Raw genomic sequence first — 23,933 nt, 5'->3', positions numbered from 1 at the left:
ATGTCTCATATGTCACTCGCTGACCCGTGTGCCGTGTTTGACAAAAAACAACTAAAAGGGAAGCAAACGCTGTTGTTTTGGTTTTGTTTGTGTTCATGTTGAGCCTGACATTTATAGTCTGTTCATGCATACAGTACATTCCAATAGTCTCTTGACTGGAGGGACCTGGTCTACTGTGTCGCAAGCATTAAGTCTCGGGTGCAGTGTTTTTAATCTGCATGGCTTGACTGGACCATCCATGAACCCTGAGATTAACATCACATGACCTACACCTGCGGGAGTCGAAGCACTGAGCATGCTTTTGTAAATGTTAAATTTCCACAGCATTATGAGGGGTTACAGTAATTGCATATATTATTTTATACAGCACATAACTGCAGATTCATTACCACCTATACAGGCTGTAAATACATACAAATGAAGATATTACTCCTCGTTCTGTGGTCTCATTTAATAATTGTACCCAAGACCCTTTACATATCACAAAGCAGCACCTCCTCCACATCATACATTGTTGTTTAATTTAATTTAATTTAATTGTAGCTACTCAAAACCTTTGTGGCACTGTGTAATTATCACTGATGCACTCAGTCACTACACAATTGTACAGACATAAATGAGTCTGAAGTGATAAAGAGAAGGTCCTGCAGTACCATCCCTTTTGTGTACAGTACTGTATATTTAACATTTATTGTACAGTATATCTAAAGGAGTAGTTCACCCCAAAAACTACTTATTTTCTATCAATTACACACCCCACACACACACACACACACACACACACACACACACACACACACACACACACACACACACACACACACACACACACACACACACACACACACACACATTCAACTGCACAGAAGGTACTTGTTGTTTGTCGTGTCTTATGTTTTATTACTATGTTTAACTCACTACTTGTTTGTTATTTTAGGTGAGAACCTTGTATAAGTCCTATATGGGTTTCCTTTCTCACCTGCACTTATTTCTGCATTGTTTTAATGTTACCTTTGTACTGTTTTTTATTGTGCGAATAAATAAATCAAATCAAATAAATCAAATAATGTGATGACTGGCGGAGTTGTAGGAGACTCCATGGAAACTCTCATCAAATTACTGGCTTAGGAATGCAACAAAAACAAAAAAAATGATAATAAATAAGACACTTTTTTTGGGTGAACTACTCCTTTAAAAGTACTGCGTTGCCACTAAAGTGTTGTGAGAAGCTCCACTGCTGCTATACAGCTTCCATTTAAAAAAATATATATACATTTCCTCACCTTATTCCTACCTACCATAAAAAAAAAACTACCCAGAATGTTTTACTTTATTTATTTAATTCATTTGATTGGTATCCTTAACTGGGCTGTATTGTCTGCAGTATTTGCATATTTTTCTCTTACAAGTGTTTTAGAAAATGTGTTGTCTATGAATTCCTTTCTGCTTTGGATCTATGTAAACAGGTTCTGTGTTTTCCCTCTTCAATAAGTCCTCTGTTAATCTTATGTATCTGTGTTTTAGTGCTGTCTGCAACTCTTTCAATAAAAGAAAAAGTTTTGAAGCTGTTTGTGGATATGCTTTTAAACAGATTTCAAACGGACGTCCATCTCAAATTGAAGTACACAGACCACAAGAAGCTTGATGTGTAGCTTATTAGTAGGGTCATCTGTGGCACTTCCGTGACCGTGGAGAGCAAAGGTCCGTTTCTCAATGGATTTGTCATCTAGGAGGGTTATTAAACTAATTTAGCCGGGGTGTATTTTTAAAAGGGGCGGGGAACATTTGTCAGAGACCAAAATCCAAAATTGCTGCCGTGAAAATGAACTTTTTAATAGTTTGACCTACAATGATGCACAATACATGGTTTCAGAGCTTATTTTGGTCAAGGAATACATATTTGGTGTTTATATAATGATTTGACCTATTGTTGACCTTCAAATGCAAGATGGCTGCCAATTAAGAGCTCCAAAAGTTTTTTTTCTCAAAATCGTCACAGAGCCTTCTTATTAGGCTCTAATGAAAGCTCTGCTCATGATGAGTTGAATAATATGCAGTATAAGTACACAATATAAATGCAGTACAAGTACACACTTTTGGCCTAAGCCAAAAGTACACATGATCACATGGCCTCAGCCACGTGATCAGTGTCATACGCAAGGTGTACTTTTGGCCTCAGCCAAAAGTACACCTTGCGTATGTCACTGATCACATGACCTCAATCAATTATCCAGTTCTAGGCAACATATTGAGGTATTCTTGATTGAGGTCATGTGATCAGTGACATACGCAAGGTGTACTTTTGGCTGAGGCGTACATACCTTGCGTATGACACTGATCACGTGTACTTTTGGCTGAGGCCAAAAGTACACCTTGCGTATGTCACTGATCATCAACATTGACTTTATTGACCTCAGAGATTACTTTTGTATTCAACTCATCATAAAGTCAATGTTTGTGTGTAAACAACAGTTACTGATGTGCGGTTTCCCATTAAATAGTGTAGGCTACTGAGAATATGGTGTCCAGTTCATCCCATCACATTTTCATAATGAACCAAAAATGAATTAGCACTATAGCCTAACATAACATAGTATTCTGTATGCAAAGCTAGAAAGTTTAGTTGCTTGAGGTGAATTTAAAGGTCAACTCATTTGTCACCCTTATTTTGTAGTATTGCTCCCAGTGTTTCCTGTCTGTCTACTTACTTTTACCTGCCTTGTCTAACCAGTCTTGTGATTGTGTCAGTGTTTCCACCTGTGTCCTCTTAGTCCCCCAGCCCACAGAAACCTAGATACCTCATTGGCCTCTGCAGTTCATTGTAACGACTGGTCTCTCAATACAAGGCTCTTCCGGGGGGCTGTTTGACTACTGACCAATCACATCACGTTAACTACTGGCCAATCACAGCGCGTCTAACTGACTAGTTGCTGCGCGGCTGCCTCTTAAGAAAAGACCCACCCCACCTGCCTCTGATTGGCCTACCGAACGCCCCCTTCTGTGACGCACACGGAAGTTTCCAGCTTCCCCCCGGAAGCATAGAGGAAGCGGAAGTGCGTCCGAGATGCCGACGCTTCAGAGCCAGAGGAGGCGTCTACCTTTATATGTCTATGCCCCAGCCTATCTTAGTGTCGATTGTCTGTTGAGTTCACCTGTGTCCTGTTAATCCATGTCTATTCACCTGTTTCCTAGGCTGTGTGTTTTCCACTTCCTGTCGATTTGATCCAATGAAATCCAATGAAACTGGTCAGATGACCAATGATATCCAATGAAATTGACAGGAAGTGGAAAACACACAGCCTAGGAAACAGGTGAATAGGGGAATACCACTCATTTTCAACGTTGAAATATGTCTTTAATACACCTTAGCTGTTGTGTGGAAATAAGAAAAAAGTCCCCCCGCCCCCTTCTATGTTGCCTAGAACTGGATAATTGATTGAGAACATGTGATCAGCGACATACGCAAGGTGTACTTTTGGCCTCAGCCACAAGTACATATGATCACATCGCCTCAGCCAAAAGTACACCTTGCGTATGTCACTGATCACATGACCTCAATCAAGAATACCTCAATATGTTGCCTAGAACTGGATAATTGATTGAGGTCATGTGATCAGTGACATACGCAAGGTGTACCTTTGGCTGAGGCCAAAAGTACACCTTGCGTATGACACTGATCACATGGCTGAGGCCATGTGATCATGTGTACTTTTGGCTGAGGCCAAAAGTGTGTACTTATACTGCATTTATATTGTTGCGAACGCGGAAGGAGGCCTCCGACCAAGTGGAGCTTACTATGTAACCGTGCTCGGGTTGTGACTGTGTGTGTCTGTGTACAGCCGCGCTCTCATTGGCTCGCGCCCCCATGTGACTCGAAACTCCGTGCTGAAATGCCAGCAGCTGCACTGCCTGTTGCGCCAGAGTGCACTACTACAGTGTGGTTGAAATAGTAAGCGCCTATACTTGTGTACTTATACTGCATATTATTCAACTCATCATGAGCAGAGCTTTCATTAGAGCCTAATAAGAAGGCTCTGTGACAATTTTGAGAAAAAAAACCTTTTGGAGCTCATAATTGGCAGCCATCTTGCATTTGAAGGTCAACAATAGGTCAAATCATTATGTAAACATCAAATATGTATTCCTTGACCAAAATACGCTCTGAAACCATGTATTGTGCATCATTGTAGGTCAAACCATTAAAAAGTTCATTTTCCCCGCCCCTTTTAAAAATACACCCCGGCTAAATTAGTTTAATAACCCTCCTAGATGACAAATCCATTGAGAAACGGACCTTTGCTCTCCACGGTCACGGAAGTGCCACAGATGACCCTACTATATCCCAGCGTTTCTCAAAGTGGGTGTCGTGGCATCCTAGGGTGCCGGTGCCGTGACGCAAGTCCAAGGGTGCCGTAGAATACTTTGATAGTATTTGGAATTTTATCAATATCACTTCAGTTTAACCGCTTAAACCCATCCATCTATAGGCTACCTAGTAAAACAGACCTGAGTTGTATTGAATACTTGGTGCGTTCTTTTTGATCTACTCCAAATCTCTCTGTCAAAAATAGCAGATCTACTGTACATCTGCTACTTTTGGGGCGAATGTTACCCCCAGCCCAGACTAGGGATGCTGGGGTTCAAGTGGTTAAACATCAAATAGGCCTAGCTGTAAAGTTATTTTCAATCTGTCGGAAACGGATATTGTCTCAAGCGTTCCTCATCGTGACATACTGTATCTGAGGGGGAAGGATTTACATATTTACGTAGCGTAATATGACATCAATGTAACGTGCTATATGTATCAATAACTCAGGGGTGTTGGATGGAAAGGTTATTTACAGGCCAGGGTGACCTGAGACAAAAAGGTTTGAGAACCACTGACTGGCCTATCTACTACTCGCTACCTACCAACCCTTCCAAGATTCCGTTATGCCTACATTTCCCATGTGGCCCTGCGTGACATGTGGCTGGTCTATTATTATGTAAGCATACGGAGGGGTGGTACAAATATTTAAGCTTTTTAAACGTAAGAAATATCGTTTAAATCACGTAGTCAAGAGAAGTAAAAGCACTATTACACTAAATCAAAACATTGTTATCCAAATCCAGCGCAACAATCTATATTCTGAGAGTCTTGAGACTTAAAACTTCCTGAGGTCGTACCCCTCGGTGAGGGGGCTGGGTGGTCGCGTCCACACCGTGCACATGTTGCTGCTTTGCTTTGAACAGAAAGAACTAGTGAGCGTGAGGAGACGCGCTGCTGGAAACAGCCGGTACAGGACACCGGCCAGGCAACCCGTCCACAAGAGAGTCGAACCCCGGACCAGAACACATCCCATCAGAACAGATCACATCCCGCCACCAACCAACCCTCCTCCTTGACACACCGACCGACTTTAAGTTTGGCATCAACTTCACTTTGTCGAGTTGTCAAGTTTTTGACTTTCTTTGTCAGGTTTCTTGTTTTCGTTTTTTAGACAACTACGGTTGCATTTTGTTTGGGTTTTTTTTCCTTTATTTTTTTTTGGTACTACAGATCAGGCCGAGTAAATATCGGATGTGGTAAGTTATGCACACTTTGCGTTGCGTTAGCTACCGTTAACTGTCTGGTGGTTACGTTTTAGTGGAATTCATACTTTAATAGTCGCTCTGGCGTGGTGTTGCTCGACAAAAAAAACGATACGTTTCTCCAATTGATACACTTTTGTTTAGTATTACGTCTCTTTATTTTCTCTCGGACAGAATTCGTGCAACGACGAAGTATTTAAATGAAGCGTTCTTAGCTTACAGCTAGTTAGGCTACCGTTAGCTCAGTTGGCTAACAGACTAGCGCCAGTGGGGGAGAGAAAGTCGTTAGGTTGGACCCTGATAGCTTTGCAAGCTAGTAGCCTCACACTCACTACGCAGTCGTTTATTATAGTCTCCCAAATACCCTGGCTCGTTCTTTTCTCCTCAATGCTAATGTTAGCATAGCAGTGCTGCCCCCCCTCCAACCAACCTCCCCTCTTCTGTCTAGTTGCTAACGCTAACCAGCAAGCCGCTGTCACTTAACGGTCGCCTTTGGTGGCTGTGTGTGATGGACACAATAGATTAGAATGGCGTTAACTAGCCTAACAGTGCTTTGGCCACTAGTAACGTTGGTTAAAGCTACTGTTGGTGTGGCTTTCCCAAGTAACATTCCACAGACACAGGGCATTGTAGGGCACACTACCACAGTGGCAATACATAACCACTTGACTATTTCCAACTCGCCGTTGGCCCCAAATACAGTAACATTATAACCGGTCATTAAGGTTAATATCCTACTGATGGCGTTAATTAACTCTCCGACCAACCTACGTCACCATTCAATGTCTTTTATCTATCTAAGCATGGTGGGAAATGCATGCATGCTTCTGGAAGCTTTTTATTGAATGAGCTACATTCGGGGTTCCCCATGGCTTCTTTCTGACTACATGTGCATCCGTAGAATAAGCCAGGCGGCCCACTTTTCTTCGGCCCGGCTTTGTCATGTCAGGCACCGACCCCCCTCCCCCATCACTGCTCTGTGCAGGAGGCCAGGGAGCGAGGAATGCTGTTCACCCCCCTAACCCCACCAGTACTGTGGGGGGACCACAGGCTCAGCATCATCCTTCCCCTGGCTATCTATCTGCTGCAGGGCTGCTGCTTGCATAACTTGCCACCATTTAGCCCCTTTCGGAACCCCGTATACCTTTTTTTTTGTATTTGGATCATCCCAAATACAAAAAAAAGGTATATGGGGTTCCGAAAGGGGCTACTGCCACCAGTGTGTGTGTGCGCCTCCATCACCGTGTTACATTCATTCATTGATTACATATATAACCGCAGGTGTGCCGTCCGTGCATAATTCGTCTTAGGAATAATAACGTCTTGAGGGGGGAAAAACACGCACGCAATTGAACAACACACACACGCATTTATTGTTTCAACAACTTGCTGCATCGTTGTAATTTACCGGGACCTATGCACTGCAAATGGTTGGTGTGCCACGACTGAGCTAATCTGTTCCTTTTTGGAACAAAGATGCTACAATCACCGCTTCAATTCATATTCTTTTGATTATTTACATCAACCCGTCTTCTTGGAAGAGAGTGTTGTTTTCTCAGCCATAGCAAAACGTGCCCTGCTCTGTCTGAGCTCTCATCTTTTCATAACGCACGTGTTATTATTCCACTAGCAATAATTGTGTTAAAGTATTTAAGCGTTCTCCTCGTTTTATTGTTGGACCTACTAAGGCTCATTGACCTGGCATGCACATCTGACAGGGCGGGATGTACACTAGCACCAGTAGCCTAAAGACACCAAGGGTAGATTAGTGACGTCACACACTGTTGGAAGTGTGGGAAGCCTATTGTCATGGGGCCATGACATTAAAATATTATACTTATGCTGCGCTCACACGGCAGATACAAAAGATACAAAGCTGCACAGCATATTTGTAGCTTTGTATCTGAAGTTGAAACCAGCTCAACTTATTTGTATCAGTTAGAAATGTTGGATGTTACTCTTCATGTCGCTGGAGAGACTGGTAGCCTGTATCTTTTTATCTGCCAGTGTGAACGCATCAATAGTCATATGTTTAGATCTGGGAAATCAATATTACAAATTAATATTGTGATATTAGACTAGATATCTGGAATTATGAATATCCTTGTGTATATGGCATAAGTGTTGTATATTCCCGGTTTCGATCACTCAAGCTCTTTTACACTTTTCCCCAAAGTAAATAGAGAAAATACTAGGTCATAATGCAAGGGCTTGTAGATCGGCTATTTGTTTTATTTAAATAAGTAAAATATGTCGCAATATTTAAGTATTTGTTCAAAAATATCATGACCGTTGCTTTGTCCATATCACCCAGCTCTACACATGAGCCTTTCCACAAGTATCGCTCGGCAACAAAATGACATACTTTATCAACGTGACAATGGTGGAGTTTCGTGGTTAAAGCAGTGGTTCACAAATAGTCAGGGGATATAAAAAAAAATCTTCGAATAAATTCCTTACCAAAAAAAATCTTCACCAATGTGTTTGTAAAGGTGTCTAGTAACACATCTCACAAAGACTGAAATGCAGTTTCCCTAGGGGAATTTGTGAGAGCTCCTGGAAGTTGGGGTACCCACCATAACCTTATGCGGGGAAAAAAATCACACCCAGTGTGAAGTGGGCGGTGTGGTCACAGTGGTCATCACAGTGATGGAAGTTCACTTAAAGAAGAGTAATATTATGGACCAACCATTGTACACCCCTTTTAAGTGCATAGTCTTATTTATGGGCTATGCACATGTGTCATGTTTCACTAGCCAATCACAGTCCTGAATAGACTGTGATTGGCCAATCACGGTGCAGGGTTAGGGGGGTACACTGGTGGCCAATCACAGCGCAGGATTGGGGGGTGCAAATATCCAAACCTCACATATAGGGGCGGTTTCACCGCCCAAAAATCAAAATTTAATTCTGTTTTAAGTAGCATGTGAGGGGTCAAACTAGGGTCTTTTTATGATTCTGAATCCATTGCAAGCGTTTGTTTTGCACCAAAACCACTCCTTGGGCTAAAAACGGCCATAGCCATCCTTCTCCAGGTATACTTTTTGTGTAAAAAGCCCATTGAGATTGGGCTGTTTTTAGCCCAAGGAGTGGTTTTGGTGCAAAACAAATGCTTGCAATGGATTCAGAATCATAAAAACACCCTAGTCTGCCCCCTCACATGCTACTTAAAACAGAATTAATTTTTTTCCCTGCATAAGGTTATGGTGGGTACCCCTACTTTCAGGAGCTGTCAAAAATTCCCCTAGGTAAACTGCATTTCAGTCTTTGTGAGATGTGTTACTAGACACTTTTACAAACACATTGGTGAAGATTTTTTTTGGTAAGGAATTTATTCCAAGATTGGAACATTTTCTGCTAATATCCCCTGACTAAAAGTGGTGTCTGAGGATCCCCAGGCCAGTGGTCCTTGACGTGGTGCCAGGGGGTCCCCGGCAAAATAAGTTAATTAAGCATCAGTTCACTTTAACCCTATATCTATACACTGGCTATCTGAAAATACTCTACAAGCTCAATCCGTTGCAAAGCGTTGTGAGCTTGTAAATCTATTATACATATATATAGATGTGTGTTTGTATATAGATATATAGATAGATATAGATATATATAGAGATGTATTATTGATTTTCTTTGTGAAAAAATTGGAATATTTTTGAACCATTTTAACTTCTTGTGAGGGAGTCCCTGGCACAAAAATATTCTCATATGGGGGGGGGGATCTATGATATCAAAGAAAAAAGGTCCCGCACACTGTATGAAACTTTTAAAAAAAGGATGCTCTTTGTTATAAAATCTACGTTGCAGTCGTTAGACCTTCCATCAGGACAAACATTGGGGGGGTCCTTGATTGACATGAAAATGTTTGAGAACCACTGCTCTAAAGCACTTCCGCAGTTGTGACGTCACAGACTAATCCCTCGGTTCATGTACTGTGGTGTACAGACAGGAGCACCGGGGCGGCGGCGTGCTCTGCTCTCAGCCAACCAGCCAACCCCTTCTTCCCTGTCGAACGCTTCAGCCCATGCGTCACACTCCCTGCTCTCCGCCCCTTCAGCCCCATCTGCCATTTTGGTTTTGTTCCCGTCTGCAGTCGCAAAGCCAGCAACCAACGCGATTAACATTGGACTCTCTCTCAGCTGAAAAAAAAAAAAACGACATAGTGACTCGACATTATAGCCAACCCCGCATTGCGTTTGGGTTTTTTTCTCTAACCGGCTGAATCCAACCATCGTTATAGTTGTTGACACCCTCCGGACATCTAAAGGAAGAGGAGCGGTTTGCTTTGAGAAGAAGGGACAGAGAAGGATTATTGGTAAGACAAGAGAGACAAATCAATGGGGGCACGAGTGCTGCTAGTCTTTCATTCGGGCAGAAATGGCTGCTTAACAATAAAGTTAGTGTCTTTCTAACAATGTCGGGGTCAGTAGTTAAAACTGCTTAACATCCACGCGGTCTTACGTCCGTGTGTTTAGCTATTAAAACGACGCTATTGTCATTGATGGAAGGAGAGAGCAGGTTGCTACCGACAAGCCAGCTAGCAGAGAGACCGTGAACTTGTGTTGTTCCGCACTGGGTCTGGGTGGAAGGCCTCTAGTCCCCCAGTCCGCTAGAGACTAGTGGATCCCGGCTGGAAGTCCCGTGTTTTCTGGCTGCTATAAGTTATTAATGTTCCCACCGTGTCAGTAGGATGACCACAAGACGAAATCACTTATGTGATTATTACCAGCGGTTAAACACGACCTACTTTCTTCTTCCTCCGTAGTCCCTTTGTGCTGTTGTTTTTAGAACATTGTCTTTTAATTTGATTAGAACATTGGCAAATGGGCTAATAATTAATATCGTCAGATGGGAATTTATTTAAGCGAACGGGGCGTAATCCGAAACCTCGGGGAGCTTTGCTGTATCATTCTCGATGCCTTCATTTTCGCTTTGGTGGCCGGTAATAAATCCGGATCATAATCTGCCTGGGCGTGAATATGTTGGGTGTCTTTTTTTCCCTTCCTAATTCTCGTTCGCTATAGCTTTAATACAAAAAACTCCCCACCTGGTGAATTTGATTTGGCATAATAATAAAAAAATGTTATGGTACACATAGCCTGAAGTTTCACTTCGGGCAACGCAGGGAGCCGCATTGGATGCGGAAATTCTGGTTTGTCTTGTTGGCTGCCTGTAGGAGAATCGATCCTTTTAATATTATGCGGCCTGTTTCAGTTCTCCAAGTAATATAATAGCGACACTTGCAATGCAACCTGGATATGTTTTTTATAATAACGCTACAAATAAATGCATGTTCTTTCTTGGCCACTTATATTATACATGATGGCGTGGTCCTTGCCTTCTACACCTGCGAGTCATTGTTAAAGTGTTGCACCCTGCTCGTGCTCTACCGCAGTGAAGTTCTAATGATTCAGCTCTTTTGTTGGAACAAGGTGGGCGGTCCCCTACATAATAATAAACAATACCGGGTACATAAACAAGCCACCTCTGTGTCTCAGAGTATGAAAAGAGCATGATAATGCTCGCTATTCATGTCTCTTCCCAGGGCTCAGTTCGTTTTCTACCAGATTTTTTGCTTTGGCATGCAGCCAGCCCAGCTGCTACCCCCTGAAACTAGAAATCCTTTCTTTCTCCCCCAACATGAAAGGGATTGGATAGCATTTAGCTTGGATACCCATCATGAAGATGAAATCATAAATACTACCTTTGTATCCCCCTTTTTTGCAATTTAAAATATTTTACATGGTGCTATTGAAAACATGGCCTATAAATATGTCAATTTTGAAACTGTTGTCTCTTTTCGTACATAATGTCCTTGTTGAGGGCACTGACATCCTTATTTTTCATAGTGGCGTCGTTACTGGTTGCATATAAATGACACAGTAATGGGAACTCAAATCAATGTTGGAGAATGTTAGCCGCCAGTTGATAAATTTGATTGGGAAATTAATGTTCCGTAATGTACTGTGTGTGTGTGTGTGTGTGTGTGTGTTTGTGTGTTTGCACGCAGATGTCCAGCTCGCCGCTGTCCAAGAAGCGTCGCTTGTCAGGAACAGAGACGAAGACGGGATCCCACTGCTCCTCCTCTAACTCTGTCAGAACTGAACTGTCCCACACACCTGCCAACGTAAGTACACACACACACACACACACACACACACACACTAGGGATGGGACGATAATCGTTATTATAGTTTATCGTGGTAAAAAAACACACAATAATCGTATCGTTGAGATTTTAATTTATCGTGAAATTGCCCTCCATCATCCACTTGGATGAATTGGCTTTTGTTGAGCTGCAAATTCAGTACCACTTAAACCCTCTGATAGAACAGACCTGTAAAGAGCGCATTCGGTACACTTATTTCACTCTACACAAATCCATTCGCCAAAAATAGATCTACAAGCCACAAGCTTGTAGATCGTCTATTCTTGGCGAACGTTCCCCCCCAGAATAGGGATACTGGGGGTTGAAGTGATTAAACAAAAGTGGCATTATAAGTTTTAAGCATATTTTTGATTATCGCGACATCGCTATTATTTTTGCCACAATAATCGTGATGTGTAATTTTCATTTCGTCCCATCCGTCCCAACACACTCACACACACACACCTGTCAGGACAGAACTGTCCCACACACCTGCCAATGTGAGGGCTCACACACGGGCACACGCACCATTTGGTACTGGCAAAACATGCGACATAAACTGACATGTGCCATTTTCCTCTCCAGGGCATGGCTAAGAATGGCAATGATGCTGAGATCGATGAGGGCCTGTACTCCAGACAACTGTAAGTCCTTTCATAAGCCTCATCAAGCAAGCTGGCAGACATTTTAGCCTCATGAACCCTATATGTTTCCCCCAGGGGTCCGAACTTGGGGGTCCCCTCCTTTTTTTTGCTATCAACATCAAATGTCTTTGCTGAAAATAGCCGATCTACAAGTTCACACCGCGTTGTGAGCATGTAGATCTGCTATTTTTGGATTAATCTATTAAGACCTGGAACGCATCTGTGTCATTTTTTGATTTGAGCTAAAAGGCATTATTTTACACTTTGGCTATTCAAAAATAGCAGATCTACAAGCTCATAGCGCGGCACCAAGTGCCCCGCTATGAGCTTGTAGATATGCCATTTTTGAAAAATCATGAAAATGTGTGCAAGTCTTTGAATATATATTATTTTAAAGCAAACATTTATAACTGAAATCTTTGCTTCTGGGGGGTCCCTGGAACAAAATATGGGCGGAGGCCAAAAGCATATCATTTTGGCGGTCCTTGACATGCAAAAGTTTGAGCACCACTGATATAGAAACATTTTTCAGAATACTGTTGGGATTTAGACGACATTTGTAGAATCGGCCTCAGGTCTTAACACATTCCATGCCAGACGTTAATCTCATAATGTACTCACCAGTGCCAACGTGTTGTTGTTTTTTAGTTTTTTTCACGTCGCCATAGACCTTGTTAAAATCCTTAAGATTGAGCTGTGCACTGTCTGTTTACATCGGCGACTTCTCACTGAATCTACCAGTGAAAACCACGTGTCAAACGGAGCTCCATGGTTGTAGTTAGAGCGGATTACGTTAAACAGTGATATGCGAGGAGAAAAAACTACAGGAAGAGAATTGAGTTTCAGTTTCGTCATTAGAACGAGGGCCGACGTGATCGGCAAAACCGGATCCCAAATAATTCTGTTTCCGGTCTTCAAACCGGAACCGGAAATGGATAAAAAAAATCCGAAAGTGCACCGGGGGGGGGGATCTACGCGAACATCTACGCGATTGGCACGCTGCGGCTTTAAATAGCAGGAAAGGCTGGGAGACTCCTTTACGGGGAGACACTATAGCAATGAATCAGAATATAGAGCTATTAAACATTTATTTTAACATAAATAAATATAATTGGACATTTTTGGTTTTGTCAATGCATTGGCTACATTGTGTATAATGGTGCTTTTGTCGTCCTGCAGTTATGTGCTGGGCCATGATGCCATGAAGCGCATGCAGAACTCCAATGTCCTCATCTCCGGCATGAGAGGCCTTGGAGTGGAGATCGCTAAGAATGTCATCCTGGCAGGAGTCAAAAGTGTCACTGTGCACGACCATGGTGTCGCGGAGTGGAGAGACCTCTCCTCACAGGTGAGTTTGTTAATTGCAGCACACCTTTTTTAGTTAATTGGTCATGATTGTTAAATTGAGTTTTTATGGTGTGGCCCTGCAGCTAGCTGTAAGAGGGTCAGTGTGTGTCCAAAACAGCAGGACCAAATGTCTTGAGCACATTGCCAGTAGGCCACAAAAGTACCTCTACTATTCTCTCCCCCCCCAACCATTTTTGGGCGGTGCAACCGCCCCTATATGTGAGGTTTGGACATCGACATTCGCTGCACTGTGATTGGCCACCATTGTACCCCCCTAACCCTACACATTCAATGCAAATCACTGGCCACCATTGTACCCCCCTAACCCTGCACCGTGATTGGCCACCATTGTACACCCCTAACCCCTACACATTCAATTCAAATCTATTGGCTGACTCTATTCAGGACTGTGATTGGCTAGTGAAACACATGACACATGTGCATAGCCCTTTAAATAGGACTATGCACTTAAAAAAAACACATTTATGTTTTTTTTTAAAGTGAATCACCCATTGTGGACCAACCATTGTTTATTTATTGTTAATAAATAGCACCACCCACTTCAGAAATATTACTTTTCTTTAAGTGAACTTCCATCACTGTGATGACCACTGTGACCACACCGCCCACTTCACACTGGGTGTGATTTATTTCACTATTATAAACCTATATGTGAGGTTTGGACATCGACATTCGCTGCACTGTGATTGGCCACCAGTGATGAGCTGTGGATTTTTGAACTAGGGGGGCTATATTTTCTGACGTCACGTGCACGCGCACGTGCACGCATGTGCATATAGCCAATCAGCTCAGTGCTAGTTGAAATACTGTATTCAACATGTGATTTTTAATGTAATTATATCTTATTATTTAGTTGCATTGTTAATTTGTTGTTTTTATTTTTGTTTCAATTAATTAATTATTTTATTTTCCTTAGTTTTATATAAAAGCCCTTTACATAGACTCACCCACACATAAGTACTTAAAATAATCAGACAACTTGTCTTTGTCTTGTCTCAGAGAACTGGGTCCTCAGGCTCTTCTCTTCTAAGCGATCACCTTCACACTCTGCAGTGCAGAGACTGTCTGTTGTCTCTCATTGTGAGAGGAATGTACACATTCAATTCAAGTCCATGGCTTTTTTCGAGTAGCCTAATGTTATGCAAAGCAGCCAGGTAGACGCTATTGAGAACGGCTCGCCGCTGACAGCGCGAACCTTGAGAGGCTATTGTTTAAACTTTAAGGTGTTAAGACCGCAGCTGACGGTGCGTGCTCGCGCGTGCATGTGGAGCCCCCAGCCAGCGCCAGAACTAAGGGGTCGTCGACCCCCCATAGCACCCCCTACAGCTCATCCCTGTTGGCCACCATTGTACCCCCCTAACCCTACACATTCAATGCAAATCACTGGCCACCATTGTACCCCCCTAACCCTGCACCGTGATTGGCCACCATTGTACACCCCTAACCCCTACACATTCAATGCAAATCTATTGGCTGACTCTATTCAGGACTGTGATTGGCTAGTGAAACACATGACACATGTGCATAGCCCTATAAATAGGACTATGCACTTAAAAAAAACACATTTATGTTTTTTTTTTAAGTGAATCACCCATTGTGGACCAACCATTGTTTATTTATTGTTGTTAATAAATAGCACCACCCACTTCAGAAATATCACTTTTCTTTAAGTGAACTTCCATCACTGTGATGACCACTGTGACCACACCGCCCACTTCACACTGGGTGTGATTTTTTAAAATACTTTAAAAAAAATGGGCGTCTGATCGAGCTGAAACCTTGCTCAAATTCAGAGTCATACTTGATACCTAGGTCATAACCGACTGATGTCATCGATTACCTGGCCTCACGTCGTCTGAGATCCACATTGGACCTACATATGCACATATGGATCCACATGATTCGATTTTTGTTTATACATGAAACTGAAAGGTCAATATAATGGTATTATTACTCCTTCTGTTGCAGCCATCTAACAATAGGGCAGCAGCAAGCCCCTCCCTTACTTACCATGACTGACCTAGATTTAGCAGTCTGTGTGTAGCCCGTGCTAGGGGCATAGACTGGTAGTGAAGAGAAGGCCTGTTGGACAACATTGCAGTGGAAAACAAATGACCATGGCCTGTTGTCAGACTACAGCCTGATTTATACTTAGTCCTACGATGGTGTCGTGCGCTGAAAATAGCCGATCCACAAGCTCACATCCGCGACGCATTGGAGCTTGTGTGGATCAGCTATTTTCAGCACGTGACACAGTCGTACGACAGAGCATGAATTTGGCACCCTGAGTTTGGCTTGTTCAATTTGCGCCCAATCTACTAAATGTAGGAACGGATATTCCTGTTGTATTCAGTGTAGATGAAACGGTGACACTGTATTTAAAATACTTTTTTCTTTACCTGATGCGACTAGAAGTAGTTTTGAGAAACCCAGCTCCATATATGCACATTGGCACAGTCCCATAGCCTATATTTATCATGATTCATTTATTCTACCAAAATCGCTTTGATCCATTTGAATCTGCTCTGGTACACATTCCTCATTATTGACGGCAATAATGATTTGTACAGTCCCTCTATAATATGTTGTAGGGATGCACGATTAGGACGTTGTATCAGTATCTGCAATATCGGCCTAAAAATACGATGTGAGTCAAACCGATATCAAATAATGTATCGGTTGTAGCCAATATTTTATTTTAGAATATTTGTTTTAATGTGAAGCTTTTGTGATGATGGCTAGAGATTCAATCTGTGTGTTCTCGGAAGCTTTCCAAAGGATTAACACGTTGGACAAGTTGCAAAAGTAAAACAAAATAAATATTACATTTACATTGTTTGAACTAATCAGTGTGCATCAGTAGGCCTAATAAATCAGATAATATGAATGCACTGCTCTTTTAAAGTCTGCATTTGCACACAGAATTACAGTTACTGCATAACCGGTGTAAGATAAACCCTACTGGAAACCTTTATTGCGGTGTTGGTTGATTTGACCATGCAATTCATCGTTAATCGAATGTCGACCACCCGTTCAATATCTTGCTTCCCTAAAATGTTGTTTGTTTGTTGTCAGTTCTACCTGCGGGAAGAGGACCTAGGTAAGAACAGGGCAGAGGTGAGTCAGACTCGTCTGGCCGAACTCAACAGCTATGTAAACGTGGAAGCCTACACCGGAGCCCTCGAAGCAGAGGACTACCTCACTCAATTCCAGGTATATGTTTGCTACCAGCACTTTTAATCCAATTCAGCGTGTGGATGAAAACGTGTGACTTCACTTCATTTTGTTTTCTCTTGTCCTGTGCTCTAGGTGGTGGTGCTGACCAACTCCAGTCTGGAGGAGCAGCAGCAATTAGGTGACCTTTGCCACAGCAAAAAAGTCAAGCTGGTCATCGCAGACACACGGGGACTGTTCGGGTAAGAGTCTTGAATGTGCCTTTTACTCGAGTCGCTAAAACTTTCCACGGTTGAGAACCACTGGTGCACATGTCCCAAACACGATTCAATCAGAGCTACAGTAGCTCCCGATAGCAAACGATAGAGCTACAGTAATTGGTGTCTAACACTACAAAACAACCCAGTAACCGCAAACTACACCAAATATACCCACAGTGTAAAAACAAACTGAACTGCATATTTTAAATTAGATGACATGTTTTTGTAGCCATGCTAGTTATTTGGGTAGCAAATGTACACAATGAAAGGATATTTCCTGCCCGTATTCATAGTCCTTAGAATCTGCGGGATTGATGGAGGTATGTGAGGATATCCTTGCAGGCTTAAACTGGTTCAACAGCTCTTAAGAGGGTTCATCTGGAGCGTTTGAGTAGTATGAACCAAATTTAAAAAAAAAATTTGGCTAAGATTTTGTGTAGAGGGGGGGAAAAAATTGAGGGGACCAAGTATAGATCTACAAGCTCAAAATGCAACGCACTGCGACACGTTTTGAGCTTGTAGATAGGCTATTTTTGCTACTTTTGTGTGACATAGAATGGTAGAGTATGGTATTAATTTCCCAAAAATATGGAGATAAGAGGCGTGCTCTATGGTCACAGTGGCCCGATGTAGTTGCTGTCCATGCAAAGCATTGAATGACCTGAATGAATGAAACCCTGCCTGCTCTTCAACTCTTTGACAAATGATCATATTCTTCTGGAGGTGAAACTACGAGGGAGACTTTAACTAGCTACTATTACTAGGTACTAGCTTGTCATTACAAATGACTTGTCAAAGTTGTCTTATTTTATCAGGTTATTTTTCAAGTTGTAGCCAGTTTGTTGCAATTAAAATTGCAGCTGTGCATCATAAATGCATAACATTTTTTGAACCCTTCTCTTAGCCGTCCTGTGTCCTGCTGTGGCACATAGGCGTTTTACATTTATATCCACGGCTTAATTCTTTAATTTACGTTGTTTGTCTGTCCATGAGTTTCTAATTGGCTTATGTCTGCTTTGTTTTGTAGCCAGTTGTTCTGCGACTTTGGTGAGGAAATGGTGGTGTGCGACTCCAACGGAGAGCAGCCTCTGAGTGCCATGATCTCCATGATCACCAAGGTTAGTCGATGCATTTGACCACCCAGGGCATGAACAAAACCCTAGCTAATGTGATGTTTTATCACTTAATGGGAAGAGTGTGATAATAAACTTTAATTGTATAGCACCTTTCATACAGGGTTGCAGTTCAAAGTGCTTCACATGCAGGACAGAATTCAAATACTTATAGAAATAAGTCAGATTATTTATTAACATGGCAAACACCAGGCAAAACACAGAATATGCATAGAATCATGGGCTAAAGAGGACAGGCATAGGATTAGAATAGTCAACACACAAAAAATAATAATAATAGTAAAATAAAGAAACAGTCACGCATAGGGTTAAAATAATAAGAAATCCTGGAAATAACTTAAAATCATAGACAGGAAACATTATGAATAAAGTGCTGAGGAACCATATAAGGTGCTAAGAGAGGGCTAACCTGAAACGCGAGGAGAACGCTAACCTAAAGAGCGTGTCTTTAGCTTATGTTTAAAAATGTCGGTGAAGTTAGCCTCTCTAACTTCCCCACGAAGTATGTTCCACAGTTTTGGTGAAAAATCAGCCTCTCCTATTTTCTTTTGTGGGTGCTGAGATGTGTCAAGTGGACCTGCTGTGGATGAGCTCAGTGCTCTGGATGGAGTGTATGGCAATACAAAGTCTGTAATATATGCAGGGGCCTTGGCCATTGAGTGCTTTGTAAACTATGCGCAGGTAGCCAGTAATATGCAAAGCCGTTTGGTCACACTGTTTCTCCAGGATGCTGCTGGTGTTGTGACATGTCTGGATGAAGCTCGTCATGGGTTTGAGAGCGGAGACCACGTCACCTTCACCGAAATTCAGGGTATGACGGAGCTAAACAGCTGCAAGCCCGTTGAAATCAAGGCTCTGGGTAAGACAAATTTCCACGTAGCATGTTGTCACAACGTTGGATGGATTTTGAGGTTCCCGAGTTGGTGATCATTCAACACGTCTGTCGTCTTTCTGTACTCAGGTCCCTACACCTTCAGTATCTGCGACACAACTGGCTTTACTGATTATGTGAGAGGGGGGATTGTGGCCCAGGTCAAGATGCCCAAAAAGATTGCTTTCGTAAGTGGCTCCCATTTTTTACTGCGTCAAAGCAACTGCAAGGTCACCGACGTGACAAGTTGACGACCCTGGCCATATCTCACTTTGCTGCGTTGTATGTCTTACCTGTGCAGAAATCGTACTCATCCGCCCTGGCTGAGCCAGAGATCACAATGACAGACTTTGCCAAGTTTGAACGTCCAGGACAGCTGCACGTGGCCTTCCAGGCTCTTCACGCCTTCCAGAAGAAAAACGACCGCCTCCCCAAGCCCTGGAACCGGGTAACTCAGTCTGAAGTCTTTTTCTATTTGGAATGGTGCAATTACATGGACGTTAAGATGACCTCTGTCAGGAAATGTTTGAAAGGCATAGTGTAATGCATTGTATAAATGCATTGAACGCAATGCATAGAATAAGCAATTAAGTGAAAATGTTCATGTGCTGAATTGTTGTGTATTCCAGGCTGACGGTGATGAGTTGGTGACATTGGCTAAGGATGTGAACTCGGCCCTGACGGGGTCGGCTAAAGTAGAGGAGCTGGATGAAGCTCTCGTCAAGAAGTTTGCCTATGTCTCCGCCGGTGACCTGGCACCAGTCAACGCTTTCATTGGTGGACTGGCCGCACAGGAAGTTATGAAGGTAAGCGGACTCGTCACGCTGCATTAATTCACTAGACCGAGATTTGATGGATTACACATCTAAAATACGGAGAGAATGTAGACATTTGTATTCTGTACTGTAAATGCAATGTGTGTGTGTATGTATGTACGTTTGCCCCCCCCCCCCTTTTATAACTAAAACTGCATAATGCAATCAAATGTTACAGGCACAGATAGAAATACTTGTGTAATCATTTTGTGCAGGCCGCACCCTTGAATGTTGCACTTGGAGGACGTTTACTTAATTAAAAAGTGAAAGGGGAAAAAAACGTTTTTAAAATCTGGAGACAGACAGTTTTTTCAAAGAGAAAAATAAGCTATTTCATGGAACAGGAATTCTTTCATTCAAGGTCTCTTTTCAGATATGAAAAGAACCATGTTTTTAAGGCATGAGAAACACTCTTGTGTGTTTGTCATCCTAAAATCTAAAGAGGAAAACAACATTCAAGGATAAATGGCACAAGAACTGTGTTCACCCTAGCTGTTTTCATCAATGCAAAGTCATCTTTCTATTGATCACACTATTTCCGTTAATGCTATTGATTACACTGAGAGGTTCAGCACCACAGTGCACCCTGCTGCCTGACACGTGATTTTCTGTGCCTGTTATTCAATCGCATCATGGATTAAAGTATAATAAGCATTCTTCAAAGTTTAATATGCATTCTTCAGGCAGGGGTAAATTCTCTTATTTAGACATTACAGCCTATATGTGGGAGTGAGAGACATCTTAAATGATGTATTATTTACAGGCCATTGTTAGTGGGCCGGTTCTGGTCGGCGGGCGGTCTTTTGCCTACCACACACTGTACATAAAAATTGATGTCAAAGACTTCTCTCAATTTGACATGTTTCTTAAAGTTAGGTCTTCTCATTTGTCTGTTATTGAACATCTATATCAGTCAACAAAGCAGCATCTTATCACTATATAATTAGTTTGTTTTGTGGTATTAACTCTTATCTCTCATTAGACAAGTTTTGACATGCTAGTGAATCTCTGCATGTATTGGTTTTTAATGCCATTTTCACCATGTCCTGGTACTCCTTTAGGCGTGCACAGGAAAGTTCATGCCAATGATGCAGTGGCTGTACTACGATGCCTTGGAGTGCCTGCCTGAAGACGACCCTTCGCTCACAGAGGAGGATTGCAGTCCTGTAAGTGCTTACATAAACACACAATAGAGTACAAGTCCTGACGTCACTCGTTCATCCCCTGGGTCGTAAAGTAATTTCTCTATGGAGAATAACATTGTGTCATCATAGAATCGTCTCATATAAGAATTGGAGTCCAAAAATAAACAAACTGTCTCTGTGAAATAGTCAGGGAGGTGGCTCTGTATCGTTTATGATAGTCAGTCACTCATGTTTGATACAGTCTGTTTCTGGCGAAAATGTAACTAATTCGGCGGAAGTAACATTAGAGTTTTCTCCCCGTCAGTTGATGCTTCATATCCATAAGAGTCAAACCGCCGGGGTCATTTGTTTATTTTTGTAACACAGTTCTTATTTGACGCGATATTAAACACGTCTATGGGAATTCAGAACGGGGGGGGGGGGAAACGCGACCCAGGTAGGATGTGTAAATTACGTCAGACTTAGGTGCTCTATACACAGACTAATAACCAATGTATTTATTATTGGTGATGAATGATGGCTCTAAACCATCTTTCCTGTCTTGGTCTTTTTTTTCCCCCACCCAGAGGAACTGTCGTTACGATGGCCAGATTGCAGTGTTTGGGTCCAAGCTGCAGGAGGCACTTGGCAAACAGCGGTACTTCCTGGTGAGTCAAACAATCACGATGTAGACACCTTTTTACTGGTGTTCTGTTGCCTGGGAGAATTTATCTTTGGCATTTTTTTTACCCCGCTAAAGCCTAAAAATAATCAGCCCAGAACAACGAGACCAGCATTTAGGTTGTTTTCTTGAATATGGTACATTGATATTGCTTCCCCAAATTCCCTCATAGAATTGCAAATGGATATAGGACTGCAACTGTCAATTAGAGATTTTGAGTGTTAAATTTAAAAAAAATATATATTAACAAATCAACACAAAACAAATTATATAATATACATACTTATGTCTTCTAAATCCCAACAGTTTTCTGAAACAAACGTATGTTTCTGTATCGGAGGTGCTCAAACCTTTTCATGTCAAGGACCTCCAAAATTATATGTATTTGGCCACGGACCCCATCTCAAAATATTTTGTTCCAGGGACCCCCAGAAGCAAAGATTTGAGTTAAAAATGTTCGCTTTAAAACAGTGTATATTCAAAGATTTGCACACATTTTCAAGATTTTTCAAAAATAGCAGATCTACAAGCTCGTAGCGCGGCACTCGGTGCCGCGCTATGAGCTTGTATATCTGCTATTTTTGAATAGCCAAAGTGTAAAATAATGCTTAAGATGCGACACAGATGCGTTCCAGGTCTTAATGGGTTAATTAGTCTGATTTTATATTGTCTAATTTAGAAAACCTATTTTATACTTATATATATATATATATTTTTTAATTGATTGGTTGGATGAACTATTGCATCCCTACATGGATATATACCCTGCTCATTGTGTGACCTATGGACCATGTCAGGTTGGGGCCGGCGCCATTGGCTGCGAGCTTTTGAAGAACTTTGCCATGATCGGGCTTGCTGGTGGGGATGGTGAGGTGATCGTGACGGACATGGACACCATAGAGAAGTCCAACCTCAACAGACAGTTCCTCTTCAGACCCTGGGATGTCACGGTTAGTAATACAGGGTTACTGGATGCTTGAATGCTTGAAAAAGGTCTTCAAAGTGCCACAGACACGTAGAATAAAATTTAGGATTTTTAATTTTTTCTTACCTTGTATTTGTGCTTTTTTTAGTAGATGAATTGTTCTCAACCACTTAAAGGAGTAGTTCACCCAAACAAATATTTTCGATCAATTACAAACCCCATGAAGCCTTGAATTCATGGAGATATTTTTGTTTTTCCTAAGCCAATAATTTGATGACCGGCGGAGACTCAATGGCTCATTTTTTGGGTGAACTTTCCTTTAAACCCTATAATATACTTCATGGCCACTATATACTTAGTTCAAATCCATGGCCACTTAAACCCTATACTTAGTCAAAATCCATGAACTACAGCCATGTTATTTTTGTAAATTTATAATGTCTACACTAAATCTCTTCTCCGAACAAGATACACACCTTTTTTGGCATCACAGTTGTATTAAAAAGGGCTTTCATTTAAATTGCTGATACCTGCAAATACCCTGTAATATCACTCAGTGCTAGATGAAAGAGAAAGGCCAAACAAGTTGTTAATAATTGAATGTGATGGTTCGATGCTGTGCCTGCATATGGATTTAATGTGTGTTGAGATTGCTTCAGAGTGCACTTAGAGTTGCTGATGTGTGAAAGATGCCTTGGTGCAGCAGTACGATCAAAAAACGATGGTATTCATGACATGAGGTGGCTCATGTTTCATGAAACGAAAGGTGTATGAGAGGGGATTTTTCAGGGCTCAAAATTGCAACCGTTGTGATCGCATATGTGCCTGAAATTTAATCTGTGGGACCCACAAATATAATTGGGAGCATTTGTGCGAGTGAAAATAATTGCTGTGTGGTGTGACCAAAATGGTAGTAGCTCTTGGTGCTACAGTGCTAATAGCTTGGAGATTGTTCACTCATTGACACAACGGAGCGGAGGCGTTGCCTCTGTGCCGACATTCTATCGCTTTTTGTGCGATATCACCGTGTGTCAGAAACGACTTGTAATCAGTATTTTCAAGTTGATAAATGAGGCGAGCCGATTGTGTAGAGATTGAAATTGTCTCGCTCTCACAGGGAACGAGAAGGCGGAGCTAAGCTACTCCGTGTCTGTGTTTGCGTGAGTGCTGTGCGTGCATCACTGTTAGTGTGAGTGAACTAGGCGGCTATAAGTCCTAGGA

At 42.0% G+C, this 23,933-nt stretch overlaps 1 protein-coding gene across 3 annotated transcripts in view; it reads left to right on the top strand.

Moving 5' to 3' along the window:
* Positions 1 to 5,250: 5,250 nt before the first annotated feature.
* Positions 5,251 to 23,933, top strand: part of uba1 (ubiquitin-like modifier activating enzyme 1) — a 32,996-nt gene continuing 14,313 nt past the window's right edge. The window contains exons 1-14 of one of the 3 annotated variants that reach the window (XM_080443648.1): positions 5,251 to 5,565; positions 11,579 to 11,695; positions 12,302 to 12,360; positions 13,540 to 13,708; positions 16,804 to 16,941; positions 17,038 to 17,144; positions 18,190 to 18,280; positions 19,022 to 19,154; positions 19,257 to 19,354; positions 19,468 to 19,614; positions 19,796 to 19,972; positions 21,043 to 21,147; positions 21,693 to 21,773; positions 22,585 to 22,737. In XM_080443648.1, the coding sequence (XP_080299774.1) occupies positions 11,579 to 11,695; positions 12,302 to 12,360; positions 13,540 to 13,708; positions 16,804 to 16,941; positions 17,038 to 17,144; positions 18,190 to 18,280; positions 19,022 to 19,154; positions 19,257 to 19,354; positions 19,468 to 19,614; positions 19,796 to 19,972; positions 21,043 to 21,147; positions 21,693 to 21,773; positions 22,585 to 22,737 (1,575 nt within the window). In that variant the 5' untranslated portion in view covers positions 5,251 to 5,565. Of the gene's footprint in view, positions 5,566 to 9,647; positions 9,884 to 11,578; positions 11,696 to 12,301; positions 12,361 to 13,539; positions 13,709 to 16,803; positions 16,942 to 17,037; positions 17,145 to 18,189; positions 18,281 to 19,021; positions 19,155 to 19,256; positions 19,355 to 19,467; positions 19,615 to 19,795; positions 19,973 to 21,042; positions 21,148 to 21,692; positions 21,774 to 22,584; positions 22,738 to 23,933 lie in introns of those variants that run through there. The other 2 variants (XM_080443649.1, XM_080443647.1) reach the window with 2 other exon arrangements.

The sequence above is a fragment of the Gymnoscopelus braueri genome (assembly GCF_963280865.1).
Source record: "Gymnoscopelus braueri genome assembly, chromosome: 12".
Lineage (NCBI taxonomy): Eukaryota > Metazoa > Chordata > Actinopteri > Myctophiformes > Myctophidae > Gymnoscopelus > Gymnoscopelus braueri.
The sequence above is the reverse complement of the archived record's forward strand: the minus strand, read 5'-3'. Positions and strand labels throughout refer to the sequence as shown.